This window comes from Amphiprion ocellaris, chromosome 16 (assembly GCF_022539595.1).
Source record: "Amphiprion ocellaris isolate individual 3 ecotype Okinawa chromosome 16, ASM2253959v1, whole genome shotgun sequence".
Classification (NCBI taxonomy): Eukaryota; Metazoa; Chordata; class Actinopteri; family Pomacentridae; genus Amphiprion; species Amphiprion ocellaris.
In genome coordinates, this window is record NC_072781.1 from 18729627 (window position 1) to 18744219 (window position 14593).

Sequence of the window (14593 nt, forward strand, 5' to 3'; positions counted from 1 at the left end):
AGAACAAGCCCAAAAAACATTAACTATACTTTTGAAGAAATTTTGTCCAAATTGAGTAAAAATGCCTCAAATCTTGCTTTTTTAAATGTGATTGTTATGTATCCAAAAGCTTCATGTTCTCCCAGCACTAGATCCAGATCACCTGCTCACTTTCTTATTGTGTTGTGAGTGTAGAGTTAAATAGTCAGTGGTTTGGGCACAGATCGACAGAAACTAGAAATCAGAAGTTAAATATTTCCTCTCGTGTTTTTGTGTAGTGAAACACATTTTTTTAAACTGTCACTGAGTTGCTCCCACATGTATCAGGCCATTTTTGACATGAGCAGCCTCCAGTGTAGGAAATTTTAAAATCCTTTAAAAAGGCTAATGGCACAAGGTAAGAATGCTCTGTTACAATTAAAGGTTCTGCTTTTAAAATGTTATGCAAGTAAAATCTGGAACATTTACTTGAAGTATTAAAAGTATTCCGACCAGGAAAATGTCATCTGTGACTATTATACTATTTTACATTAAGTCAGTAGATAATTATTATTCAGACATTACTGTAAAAGCAGGATTTTACTGTTGCAGCTGAATATTTTGTATTGGACTGAAACTAATGATTATTATTATCCAAACTCTCAAAATCTTTTAAGTTTTTTTTTTACATTAATCAGTTGATTTGGAAAGGTTCTTTTTTTAAATGTTGAGAAATTACCTCAAAAATGCAGAGAGGCTGAAGTGCTCCATTCACAGGGCTTGCTTTGTCCAACTAACACTACAACTTCAAAATTATTTAAAATGCATAAAAATTTTAAAAAAGTCAAAGCTGGAACCATAAAAATGATTAGCAAAATAGTTGCTAGTGAACTGTCAGCTGAATTTTGGGCAGTTTAATGAATACAGCGTCCAATTTCAAAGCTCCTAATATGTTTTGTTTTTTTTTTAAAAATCTGTATTGGTAAAGTTACAGACAAATGTAGTGATGCAAAAAGAGCAATGCTGGGTTGAATTGTTAGGAATGAAGAGATTTTTGCCCCTTTTTATGCAAAAAGAGGTGGTTGTCTAAAGGAATGTCCAACTCTTTTTTTTATCAGTCTAGCTTGCCTACTATTGTGACTGGAACAAAGACAGCAGTACAGTTATATGCACGTTTGTACAGCTTTGCAAGTTTCTCTTACACACAAACTATTTTCCGGCCTTACACAGGTGTTTGGAAACATCAGTGGAGCTGTAGATTTCCTTCAGAGTGCTGATCTCTCCATAAGTATAGATGTGATAAAAGTCAAACTTGTGCTGAAACATTTCGGGTATCGTTATGGGACTCGTGACCCAGTTCTATTTTTCCTGGCGGCTTGTACCAAGTCTTACTTTTAGAAAACCATGTGGAGCCTTGGCACTTTTAAATAGAGCATTTACAGCAGGGGTTCTCTTTGACTGGGAATGCAAACATACGTATAGTGAAAATAAAGAAGTCTAGCAGAATGAAAATCGTGCAATATAACCATGTGACAAAGGTCTGTGCTTAAATAGTCAATTCTATTCAACATCCTCAGATCAACAATAGACAAGTGTTAAGTAATGAATTAGGTTTAGAATTAGAAATGGTAAACTGAAATGGCAGATACACTACCGTTCAAATGTTTGGGGTCACCCAGGCAAATTTCATGTTATCCATGAAAGCTCACACTTTTATTCATGTGCTAACATAATTGCATTATCGTTTTATAATCAATTAGCCTTTCAACACCATTAGCTAACACAATGTACTATTAGAATACAGTGACTCAGAACTGAAACTCAAACTGAAGCAAAATTTGTCCAGAACTACTCTATACATGCAACATGTAAGTTGGAAGCTGCCACAAGCAGCTCTTGCTGTTCACACAGTGGCAGAACCAGTTACTGTAGGTGGTCAGACTGAGACCATCACTTACACTGGGGTGGTATAATGTCTTTTTTTCAGCTTATCGCTGTAGGATAAATACTTATTTTGGTCACTCATTCTTTGTGACCAGAAGAAGGTAAAATCTTTCTTTATAATAGTTTGGAAATATGTTTTAACAAGGTTTTCAAATTATAGATGGTGTAGTGAATTGAGACCCTTCTGTATATAAGACAATAGTTTTTCTCTCCTAAAATAAAACATGCAAAGTCTTATTTCATACAAAGTATTTATTTACAGCGAAATTTTTTACATCAAACAGAAAAGAGCAGCATATATGGTTGATTTTTTTCAGTCAGATTTGATGATCAGATTCAGCACCTCTCAAACACTTTATAGAGATCAGGCAGGTTGGCGATCTGCAGCACGCTGCCATCCTCACTGAAGTCCTTTGGAGGACTGAAGAGGCTCCGGAATGCTTTGAAGATGACGTGCTCGACTTTCCAACGCCAACAGTTCACCTCAGCATCCTGAAATGTTACAATCATTACAGTGGTCAGGCCAGTTTTTATCTTTAACACTGTAAGGAATAGACAAGGTTCAGTCTCCACACCTGCTCCTCTCCTGGCTCAGCCTCCAGGATGTACTGCTTCCTGATGGAGTAGAACATGCTGCACTCCTTGCTGAAGTCTCTGAAGCAGTCCTTCTCATTGTCCCAGTTCACCTGCACAACACAACCGTGCAGATTCCTTCAGATTAGAGCCTCACCGGTATACTGCCCAACCGATATCATGAGCTGATACTGGCCAATCGCTGATATGTTTCGGCACATGTTGTCCACTATGCACAAAATTGGAAACTTTTTTAAGAGAACACAATACAGAAAAACATGCTAAGATGCTAAACTACTTCAGAAAAAGTGTCAACATGTAGTTTGTCCAGCAGAGTGCACTGTGACTCCACTGGTTACAATACTCTCAGCACTGTCTGCAGCACATCTATCAGAGTACAAATGATGTCGTGTCAAATAGTTCTGAGAGTGCGCCTCTAAAATTCAGAAACCATTGCTGAGGTAAATTTGGGCAGCATAGATATTCAAGTCGTCTCTTTAAACAGCTATACAACCCTTCCAGCTCATATGCAATAAGCACTAAATCTGCACAACTGTATCAAAACTGTGTCCCCTCTCAACTTGTAACACAAGTCTCACTGTTGATAGAACGGTGTGATAAAGTCTACTAACTCATGACAGTTACTGCTCACACGCTAGATGACTGTGATGCACTCTAACACATACACCAAGAACAGTCCCAGAACTTTTTGATAGCACCGCACACCACAGCTAAACAGACGGTGTGGCAGAATCAAGTGGTATCATCATGGTCAGGTGCTAACTATGTTGTTTCTGTAAGACAATGATAGAAATTCATTAACAGTGACCCCATCATAATGCCTTTAATTTACCTCTAATATACACTACCGGTCAAAAGTTTTAGACCACCCCAATTTTTGCGACCTCCCGTTGCATCAGCAGAGGAAAAAAGATGTAGGCAGACAGCACACACCCTGGCCAGCAGCTATTCAGCCTGCTGCCATCAGGGAAGAGACTCAGATCCTTAAAACGCAGGAAACAGGCTGAGAAACAGTTTTTACCCATGGTCCATCAGACTTCTAAACTCAACAGTAGTGTACAGTGTCATTTCTAATAATACTGCTTACGTGTAATCTAAAGCTATTCTATTTTTTCAGTTTTTTATTGAAATTCAAGGTGTTCAAGTCTAACGAAGAGCTTGAAATAGTACAAAGGTAAGTGGTGAACTGCCAGAGGTTAAACATGAAAGGTAAGGTTACTCAAAACTGAAAAATAATGTACATTTCTGATTTATACAAAAAGGCCTTTTTCAGGGAACAAGAAATGTATTAACAACTTAAAGCTGTTCTGCAGCAATGGCGGTTGATCAAGCCTTGAAAGTTGGTGCTACCAAATCCTACAGGTGTTCTAACTTTTCTTGATCACTTCCAACCCCCTCTGTCTGCATAAAAGTAGTGTTGGAACACACCGTGGCACCATACCCTTGAGAGCACTATTTGAACAGTATTGTACTGCAGACAGTAGCGCGCTGCTGTAAAAATGGCAAGGAAAAGGCAACTAACAATAGAAGAGAGACAGACCATCATACCACTTAAAAATGTAGGTCTTTCCTACAGAGAAATTGCGAACAAAGTCAAGGTGTCAGTGAGTTCAGTTTTCTTCACCATAAAAAGGCACTCAGATGTGATAAAGATATGTTAGGGACGTTACCTCAGTGGCCAGGCGTAGGATGAACATTGGGAGACCTTCCATTACAGGGGTGTATTTGTCCAGGAGTAGTGGAAGTCCTGTTAGATTTCCTTCCTATGATGGACACAGTTTCAATGACAAAAGTGGAAAAAAATAACAGAAAGGGTCAAATACAGTGGCAACAGTAATAAACTAAATAGCACAAGAGAATTTTCCAGACCTGGTCGATCTCCACAGAGAAATAGTCCTCCAGCATCTCAGCTTTCTTCTTCAGAAAGTCCACAATGTACTGAGCCAGGCCTTCTTTAGGACCGTCGTCTTCTGTCCAGCCGCTCTCCTCGGAGTCCAAAGCCAGCATGGCCAAGTCATAAAGTGGAGCAGGTGTCTGAATACACATAAATCAGTGATTAAACCCTGCACAGTAAATATTCCATCATTCACAATGTAGACTTTACTTACAGAGAGTCTCAATACACCAAAGTTCCCAAAGTCATAAATGAGTATTTGGTAGAAGAGCTCCTGGCTGGAACAGAAATAAAGAGTGAAGTGAGACATGAAGAGACACACAACTGAGCTGAGCAGTGTGTGTTTGCTGTGACTCTGACCTGAGTTTGGTGGTGTTGAGCAGGTACAGTTTGGTGTGATGTTGGATCAGAGTCCACTGGGGATTGACGCAGCCCACAAAAGAGTGGTTCTGCAGCATTTCTTGAAGACCTGGAAAAAATGTGAACAAACCCAAACGATGAAAAATCTGCAGATGAGTGAAGTTAGATGCTTTTTGAGTGAATTTTCAGTCTTTTTAAAGCTGCTCAAAGGATTCTTACACATTACAACATAGTCTATTATGTGTTGATATGGCAACACAATGAATGTTTTATTTATGTTATGAGATCATGATGTGACACAACAAGAATTCGTCTTAAACTAGTTACGAAAATGAGCTGTGCCCTAGAGCAGTAAGTCAAATTCAGGAAGACAAAGAGGGGACTGTTTGTGTAGGTTCTCATGTAAGGCAGCTCAGTTTAGCAGGGACAGAAATTCTGTTCAACTAGAGCTTGTTCCCACAGATACACACTATGTTTTGTCAGGCCAAACCTTTGTGTGTGTTCTCAGAGATCTCAGCTCTCAGGTCTTTGATGCTGGTCAGCTTGATCACTCGTCTCTCGGGTGTAGCTGCAACCGTCGGGTCCTCGCCTTCGTCCTCCTGCTCCTTCCTCGGTCGCTTCCTGCCTCACAGTAAAACACTCCACTGTCACACCTCCTTTATAAAGGACACTCTGTATGTTTACAGGCTCAGACAATAACTCACACCAGCTTGCAGAGGGCACATTGTAGGATTTAACTGGTTGTAAAAATGTTTACCACACACTTAATGAGCAGGAGATATTTTTTGACTTGTCTTAATAAAAGCAGCATTTGACCAGCTAAGACTACAGGGATTAATCAGTTGGCCACTTGGCGGCAGCAGAAATCCACTATTTCATAAATACACAAATCAGCCACAACATTCAAGCCACCTGCCGAATATTGCAGGGAAACAAGCATCCACTCCTCCATGAATCAAACTTGTGCCAGTATATTCTATAGATGCTTGATCCATCTGGGGAGTTTAAAGACCAAGTCAACCCCTTATGATCCTTGACATGTTTCTCAAGCCATTTCTGAACATTTTTTGCAGTGCGACATGATGCATCATCCAGCTGGACAAGGCCAGGGTTGTTGGTCTGCACAATGTTTAGGTGGGTGGTACAAGTCATCCACATGATTGCCAGGATCCAGGTTCTCCAGCAGAACATTGCATTGTAAGGAGACGGTCAATGTTATTCACCTCACCTGTCTGTGGTTTTATTGTTGTGGCTTAGTGGTGTATAACTTTGTAATATGATAATTTTTTAGATTCAGCAAAAAAAGGACTAAATTGCACATCAAGCTGTCATAGAGTAACATTAGCATTCCTTCAGAGTCATGTCTCTGGTTATCTGGAAGATAAACTCCACTATTTCCCCTGACTTCATCAGTTTTTGATTTCTACTAATTACTAAAAATAACATCTGGCTCGCAGCAGCCTGGGTCTACGCTCCCATTCTTCTCCCTACTTTCCTGTCTGCCTCTTCACCATCCTGTCAAATAAAACCAAAAATGGCAACAAAAAAAAACTGAAAAAAATAACATCTGGCTCTTTAGCTGCCAGATGTTTTATTTGTCTCTTTGCTTTTTGCTGCTATCCAGGTAGTAGCTTTTGGCAGAAAACTGGATCAATGAGGGCAGTGAAACTGAATCACAGAGTGAATTTGCTCGCTGTGAAACACAACAAAGAGCTAGAAGAGGTTAAAAAAAGTTCCACAGAACTGTTAGAGAGGGATCATTCTGTTTGGGCTCTACACTATAACACCTTTTAGAAAAACAAAAAATAATTTGTGTGTTTACAGTCAAACAGGTCGAGTTGTTCTGCACTACTTTAAAATGCAAATTCATTTTAAGTCAGTAGCTGGTAAACATGACGAGGCGTTTGTTAAAGATTGGCCCAAAGGTTGGTGACTTCATTCATGATGTTTACTTTTACAATCTTCCTTCTGCCCTATTACTCAACTCATCCACTGCCGGTCAATGTTCAGATCTGCTCACAGGAGGATCAATCATACATTCAGACCTGTCCTGCTCTGACTTGCAGAAATTGCGTCAGGGTTTCTCGCAGTACTACTGCCTGAGTCACTAACCCCTGCAGGCTGAGCGCACACACTGACTCACTCAAACTAACGCTGGCGCTGAAAGTAGATCTGTCACCTTTGAATATCGTGAGGAGCGACACTGTTTTCTTCCTTGCCTTTTGGCACCTCTGCTTCCTGCTGATCAAGAGCCTCCAGCAGGTCTGCATCGTCCATCTCTGTGACATCCGGCTGGACTGTTTTGGTCACAGAGTCCTTCCTGCTGGGGCCAGCTGGCTCAGGGTCAGGAGGTGACTTCTCTTTTGGTTGAAGGAAAGCGTCCAGCTTCTGTGCACGACTGTCGGTCCTCACCATCTGATGTGCGTAGACTCGCTCAGTAGACTCTGCTGTGGTGCTGGAGGCCTTGACCTCGGTGCCACCTGAGACGGACAGCCCTGGCAGCAGCGTCTGCGCAAAGACAATTTTTTTTTTTGTACTCAAGGAAAAGAAAAAGAACCACAAATAGACTAACACTGCAAAAGTGACAGAAGATCAGTAGGAGCGGAGGAGGTTTAGTAAAAACATGCAGACAAATCTCGTACTTTTACTTTTTACTTTCAGGACATACTGCACCTACTCATACAAATTACGTACTATTGCATGCACTATGGATGCATCTTATCATTATATGGACCTTATACTTCAACTGTCTTGATCATATATCTGTCACAGTCTGTAGTGCAAAATGAGCTGTGATCTGTCTTTACGCTCTGTGCAGCTCAAATTGTTTGTTCTTGTGCAACACACCATTATATATCTTACACTTCACAAAGGATTACGGGTCAGAATGGGCTGAATAACATGCAGGTTGAATACTGCAAACTGTTGTAGGACATTTGGGTATTTGACATACTACGTACTGGGACATACTAAATGTTTTTCTGGCAGACTATATAGTATGGGTAGTGTGGCTACAGGAACACAATACACACACAGTAATCATCCCTTCTGCGACAGTAGCAGCATATTTAGAGAGATACTGATCCACGTATACCTGAGTGAAATATGTACGTGAGGAGTTGGAGCCCAGAAGTTTGCTCTCGATGTGCTTCTGAACACTCTCAATGACACTGTCCTCGTGCAAGAAATGCACCTCATGCTTTGTGGGATGAACATTCACGTCTACATTCTGCGGAGCGATTTCCAAACTGTGAGGTTTAGAAAGCACCAGTGAGCATCAGATGAACAGAATGAAAAGATGAATGAACAGACAAATGCACAGTTAGTTACCTGAGGTACAGAAAGGGGTGTGTGTTCTTGGGAAGGTATGCAGCGTAAACGGTCTCAATTGCTTTCTTCAAAGCACTCGACTCCACCAGGCGATCTGAGGCACCATAAATCACAAGCTGTATTTAACACACTGCTGACTATGTTATCTTTGCCACATTTCCAGTGAGTTCCCCTCCCCAATACATACGGTTGATGAAGAGAATCAGGATGCATTTCTTGACTGAGTAGTTTGCGTTTGAGATGTAGCCTTTCATCTTATAAGCAAGCTTCTGATCTTCACAGCCAACTTCGATCAGCTCCCTGGGAACATAACACAGAGTCAGTCATGCAGTCAGCGCTGAGATGATAAAAGGTCACAGGAGAGCAGAGATCATCAAAGCATATTTGCTGGAATACCTGCTGACTGCATTGCCAAAAACTCCTCTTATATTATCCACTACAGATGCATTGGGTAGAGTTCTCACATCTGCAACAGTCTCGCCTTGCTGGAAAAGGAAAGAGGAGTCATAAAAACAGGCGATAAATAAATAACAATGAACTGCCCCATCTTGTGATTTTTCTGTCACAAGGGAAGCATATTCAAACAAGATAAGCACTCAGAGAGTGCAGTACTCCGCCATGGCTGCTCATTCTTATCATTTCCGACGGCTTAAATCTTGAAAAAATTTGTGGCAGAAATCACGGCAACATAGAATGTGGCCATTTAATATAGATGTACCCACAAACAAAATGACCTTGCGCTGAGCACAGGCTTTGTGTTCTTCATGTGTACGTTATGCATGGCTAATGAATCGTGTGACCTAAATATGTAGCAGGTGTCAGGAATTGATGGGACTCAGAAACATCCCCACAATTTAAACAGTTGTTCCTTGTATCATTTCTGACGGATGAGTCATGATAAGTCTGCAACGGTGGATTTGTAGCAGGATTGCAATCGTGTGATCGTTAGCAGGCAGCTGACGTAGTGTTCAGTTGCTGTCATAGTTACAGTGCCGCTGTGCCGCTATCTCACAATGATACAGAAATCTTTAACAAATCCATGGATCTAGACTATAAGCCACATCACTGCCAAAATCTAATCACTTGGTCCTTGTGTCATTTCTGACCTTCCCTGAAAATTCATCCAAATCCGTTAATCCGTTTTTGAGTAATGTTGGGCACAGACAGACAAAGAGAAGGACAAACGTATGCCGATTGTCACTCCTTGACGGAGAAAAATGAAGAAATACAGAAATAAATTTGCACTAAATGGAACAGTGGAGATGATTACAATTAACTTTCAAACTCCAAATATCAGTCAGAGGACAAATAAATCAGCTCATCTCACCTTTTTGACAGAGAAACTTTTTCCTGAGTTGTGTATGGCGTACCTTCAAAGAAACATACCAATAAATACACAGAAGAGGATAAAAAGAATCCAAAAAGTATAACTCATGTGACACAAGGGATAAAGCTCAGACCTGCTGACCACTTCTACAATCCTGGAGTACTCATCACTCGGGCTCTTTAAAGCTTTCCTCCTTGTGGACACGTTATAGAAAAGGTCCTCCACCTGCAAACAATGGGAGGAGCGGTTTCTCAGCATCTCAGCATCCAAAAACTTTATTCTGTACTAGCTGATGTTCTCCAAGAACCCACAAGAATCTGTGTTCCCTGGTTGCCAGCACACAGTTTGGGAGGGCCTTTTAATTTGCCGTCGCTGTAGTTTGCTCTGCATGATAACAGAAGAAGAGATTCCACACATTAGAGAGCTCTGACATCTACTGATATGTGCATTTAAGCCTCAATGAGGCAACAAACCACACTGTGTAATGTAATGATACCTGTAAGCACACTTGGCATCAGCTGTTTTAGTTGTTATGGTTACATGGGCAACATGGCTGATACTAGCGAGGGCCTGCACACGAGAACACAGACAACAAATGTGATGTACAGCAAACCGTGCGCCATCATTTACCACCCTGAAGGCTGATTCTGCCTCACAGCTCAGAGTTAGTAACGCTACTCACCTCTCCTCTGAATCCATAGGTTGCTATAGCTGAGAGGTCCTCAAAAGTCTGGAGTTTGCTGGTGGTGAACCTTTCACAAACGATTTCCATATCCTCTTTCTGCGTTAGTGAAAAAAAAAGCTTGGTTAGAAAATGACAGATTCAGCGTATAGTCTCTCTTAAGAGCAGGAATAAAGAAAAATACCCTCAATCTAACCCCAAAATGGCAGACAGAATCCTTGTTTTTTGTTTTTCAGACTGGCTTTTAATACTCAGTAATGTGGTGACATTTTATCTTCTCCTCTGAAAAATCTTTCCTGTTATCACAAACGGGCCCGTTGGCCACACCTCCCTGACCTTTCACATTTCATTTAGAACCAGAAAGATGCGCACGAGAGGCAACAAAAAATATTCAGCTGCAACCATTAGCCCATGCTAATACTGTAAAATACACTGACTTGTGGAATTAGTGCTTGTCAACTCCAGTAACATTATCTTTAGTTCAACTATCTATGGTCTGGAGAGCATTAATGAGTGGAAACCGACACACAATGATTGGAGAGGAATAGATATGAGCATAGAAGGACAAACAGTGGGGAGTCCAAAACAGCTGCAGGCCCTCTGAGCTAACATTAAAGGAGTGCCGATAAATTAGGCAAATAACACAGATAAAATACATTGTTGTTCATTCCTTTGGCTCCCGGGGAACTGACCAAATGCCACACTTTTACACTGTAGTGTAGTGTACAGGGATGAGAATGACAAATGGAAAAAAACTCTGAAAATGTCTGCCGAAGGCATGGAAAATTTTTGTAAAATTCACTTAGAAATGGCATTCTCTGGTGACTTTTAACAGTGAATATATAAGGCAATCAACACCCAAAATCCATTAATTTCTTCAATGAATTTCACCTGTTTTTTAAAAAAACAATATCCCAATTTGGTGGGCTACCAAGGGGATACTTGATCATTATCATTTATGGTACATTCAATTTTTGAGTTTCATGCCTTTCAAGGAATCTGTTCATTTAAATGCAACATATTTATACCCTGTTCATTTTAATTCTAATACAACATATTAATACCCCAATATTTTGTTGTTCAAAGGAATGGCACAGTTTATATACCATAGATCTATACATATCCACGCACCAGAAATGATCAAAACTCAACAATATCGTGTGCTTGCATATCCGCGAAATTTAACATGTGGAAGGAAACAATCAGATGAAACTGGCACCAAATTGCTGCCGAAAATAGGCGGATGTTGTCATTAACATAAATAGCGAGTGATGTTTACAGATAGCAATGCCGATTTCCGTTCTCACAGCTGTATCTGATTTTGCAATGCACGCTGCCGAAAGATGTTGGCGGCGGAATGGCCATCACAGTGGGCGGCCATCACAAGCCTCGGCTCGCGACGCGTCGGCCGGCCGGCCGGCCGCTTGCCTACCCCTACCCCCTACAATTTTCTCAACGGATTTACATGATTCACAAAAATTATACTTTCGGCGGAAAAAAACTCGGAATTCCGCGGATCCGCGGAAAATTCTCATCCCTGAGTGTAGGTCACTCTCAGTCTGTTTATAAATGGGGAGGGCCAAAGGTTTCAGAGGGAGGGACTTACATGCACTGATGCACATGCACTTTTGAACTGGCTGCCAAAACACAGAACTAAAAAGTCCAGATTACAACACACACAAAGGAGGTGTGACTTTCACTGCTAAGGATGCTATTACTCCATTATATCTTCATATAGCAGAAGCTTCTCTGCTGCTATACTAATGTTATATTTATACACTCACTGGCCACTTTATTAGGTACACCATGCTAATAAAAGGCTGAACCCCCTTTGCCTTCAGAACTGTCTTAATTTTTGGTAGTATACCTTCAACAAGGTGTTGGAAACATTCCTTAGAGATTTTGGTCCATATTGACATGATGGCATAATGCAATTGCAGATTTGTCAGCTGCACGTCAATGATGCCAATCTCCCGTTCCACCACATCCCAAAGGTGCTCTACTTGATTGAGATCTGATGACTGTGGAGGCAACTGGAGTATAGTGAACTCACTGTCATGTTCAGTAAACCAGCTTGAGATGATTTGAGCTTTCTGACATGGTGCATTATCCTGCTGGAAGTAGCCATCAGAAGATGGTACACAGTGGTCAGAAAGGGATGGACATGGTCAGCAACAATACTCAGGTAGGCGGTGGCGTTTAAACGATGCTCAGTTGGTACTAAGAGGCCCAAAGTGTGCCAAGAAAATATCCCCCACACCATTACACTACCAGCATCCTGAACTGTTGATACACGGCAGGATGGATCCATGCCTTCATGTTGTTTACACCAAATTCTGACCATCTGAATGCCACAGCTGAAATGGAAACTCATCAGACCAGGCTATGTTTATCCAATCGTCTATTGTCCAATTTTGGTAAACCTGTGTGAACTGTAGCCTCAATTTCCTGTTCTTAGGTGACAGGAGTTGCATCCAGTGTGGTCTTCTGCTGCGGTAGCCCATCTTCTTCAAGGTTCAACGTTCTGTGTGTTCAGAGATGACATTCTGCATTCCTTGGTTGTAACCAGTGGTAATTTGAGTGCCTTGAATTGCCTTTCTATCATCTCCAACCAGTCTGCCCATTCTCCTCTGGCTTCTCACATCAACAAGGCATTTTGGTCCACAAAGCTGCTGCGCACTGGATATTTTCTCTTTTTCAGATCATTCTCTGTAACCCCAAAGATGGTCGTGCATGAAAATCCGAGTAGATCAGCAGTTTCTGAAATACTCAGACCAGCCCATCTGGCTCCAACAACCATGCCAAAGTCACTTATTCCCCTTTCTTCCCCATTTTGATGCTCGGTTTGAACTTCAGTAAGTTGTCTTGACCACGTCTACATGCCTAAATGCACTGAATTGCAGCCATGTGACTGGCTGGTTAGCTATTTGTGTTAACAAGCAATTGAACAGGTGTACCTAATAAACGATCATCAGTTCTAGATTTATGTTCAAAATCTTGCATATTGCACCTTTAACAATCACCGTGGAGGGGAACTGAGTAGCATTTATTCGAATTAACTTCTAAATGTTAAATAGACCCAGGAGAGGGACCCAGCTCCAGGGCCTGGTCCTCCCTCCTGCTCCCCCCGAGGACGCCCCTGTCACCCACCCTGATCCCGGTGCCGTTGTCTTGAATCTGCAGCAGCTTCAGTCCGCCGTCTTTCACCGTCACCTGAATGCTGGTGGACTTGGCATCCAAACTAGAGCATTTGAAAACACAAATGGCATTTACTACACTGTCACATTACATTTTAATTGGAATTATCCGGTCAATTGGAAGAATCCTATGACCGTTACTAAGTTACATGAGATGTAAACAATAGCGGCTGCTGTTGTATGTCGACACGTTTCTTGGTCCTACTGCTGCTTATTTTAGTTATATACCCAACGGTAGCTCATGTTATAAACTAGCTTTTATCGTGCAGTGAGTCAGATACCAGTTTTCAATCATTTCTTTGACGGCGTTGGCAGGACGCTGGATAACTTCTCCTGCAGCAATCCGGTTGACAACAGTCTCGTCGAGCCTCCGGATAACTCCCGCCATGTTTACAGAGCTGCTGGCTGAGTTTCAGAGTAGGTACACGGCAGGTAGGAGCTGTAAATGCACAAACATGTAGATTAAAAAGTTGGAATTTGAGCTAATATGTAGCGTTACATCTTGGACAGGTAACACCATGTGAGTAGAGAGGAGGAAAATGACAGACATCTCTCTCTTCCTCAAAATGTCGGAGCACAAATAATTATGTCAGTCGCTTAACTCTTCCTACAACAAGCGTTATACCAATTCAGTATTTAAATTGTGTTGTTTTCCAGGATAATCTGTCTTTTGGTCTATGTAACAGCTGTTGATAAAATGAAAACGTTTGTTGCACGCATAACTTGCCCTTATAGCGATGAAGTAATGCCTCTCTACCAATACACGATCTTTGACGACAGCGCGGGGAGAGGAGTGGGCGGGGCTTCTGTTCGGCTGTACGTGGACGTCATTCGCTGAAATTCTTCTTCGCTGTAACATATTTTTGAAACACAAACAGCACAGCGCCATATAACGATGTGGCCATGGAATATTTAGCTTTCTACATTATTACACGTTTCGCCAAAAACAGGAAACAACAGTGTGGAGCATACACTGTATATAATATACAGTCTATGGTGTGGAGTTACTTTTAGGGCACGAAGAATTTTTTTGGGGGGGGATAAAGCTTGTAAATATCTAATTTTGATACACGTAAATGCGGTTTTTTTGAGAGAATTAATATACAGTTGGGTGCGTTTTTGTTGTTTGTTTTTAAATCTATATTTCTTATCACTTAAAACGAGCTGTTATTAGATGGAGTTTATTTTATTCTTGACGTCTTAGAACTGACATTACAGAGATACGCTGACAGTGTGTTTCTAGTCCACTCCAAATTTACCATTGTATGGTTTACTTGAAGGCCTAAAAATAATAAACAGTCCCAGTT

The 14593-nt window shown here is 41.2% G+C and overlaps 1 protein-coding gene across 1 annotated transcript; it reads right to left on the bottom strand.

The window, feature by feature from the left end:
* Positions 1 to 2136: 2136 nt before the first annotated feature.
* mlh1 (mutL homolog 1, colon cancer, nonpolyposis type 2 (E. coli)) lies at positions 2137 to 14136 on the bottom strand. The gene is made up of 20 exons (XM_035951351.2): positions 14014 to 14136; positions 13568 to 13725; positions 13240 to 13330; positions 10090 to 10188; positions 9904 to 9977; positions 9719 to 9791; positions 9541 to 9632; positions 9408 to 9450; positions 8477 to 8565; positions 8268 to 8380; positions 8081 to 8174; positions 7845 to 7998; positions 6930 to 7258; positions 5241 to 5371; positions 4751 to 4859; positions 4605 to 4668; positions 4366 to 4530; positions 4167 to 4259; positions 2478 to 2588; positions 2137 to 2394 (listed from the first exon to the last, which is right to left on the bottom strand). The coding sequence occupies exons 2-20, from the start codon at positions 13672 to 13674 to the stop codon at positions 2239 to 2241; spliced, it is 2187 nt and encodes a 728-aa protein (XP_035807244.2). The 5' UTR covers positions 13675 to 13725; positions 14014 to 14136; the 3' UTR covers positions 2137 to 2238.
* Positions 14137 to 14593: the final 457 nt, after the last annotated feature.

Bases quoted from the DNA above. Each gene is read 5' to 3' on its own strand.
- mlh1 (XM_035951351.2), bottom strand. From the start codon at position 13,674: ATGGCGGGAGTTATCCGGAGGCTCGACGAGACTGTTGTCAACCGGATT. The intron at 9,792-9,903 runs GTATCATTACAT...GTTATCATGCAG, and splicing joins GATGCCAAGTGTGCTTACAG to AGCAAACTACAGCGACGGCA. The intron at 4,531-4,604 runs GTAAGTAAAGTC...ATGTGTATTCAG, and splicing joins TTGGTGTATTGAGACTCTCT to ACACCTGCTCCACTTTATGA.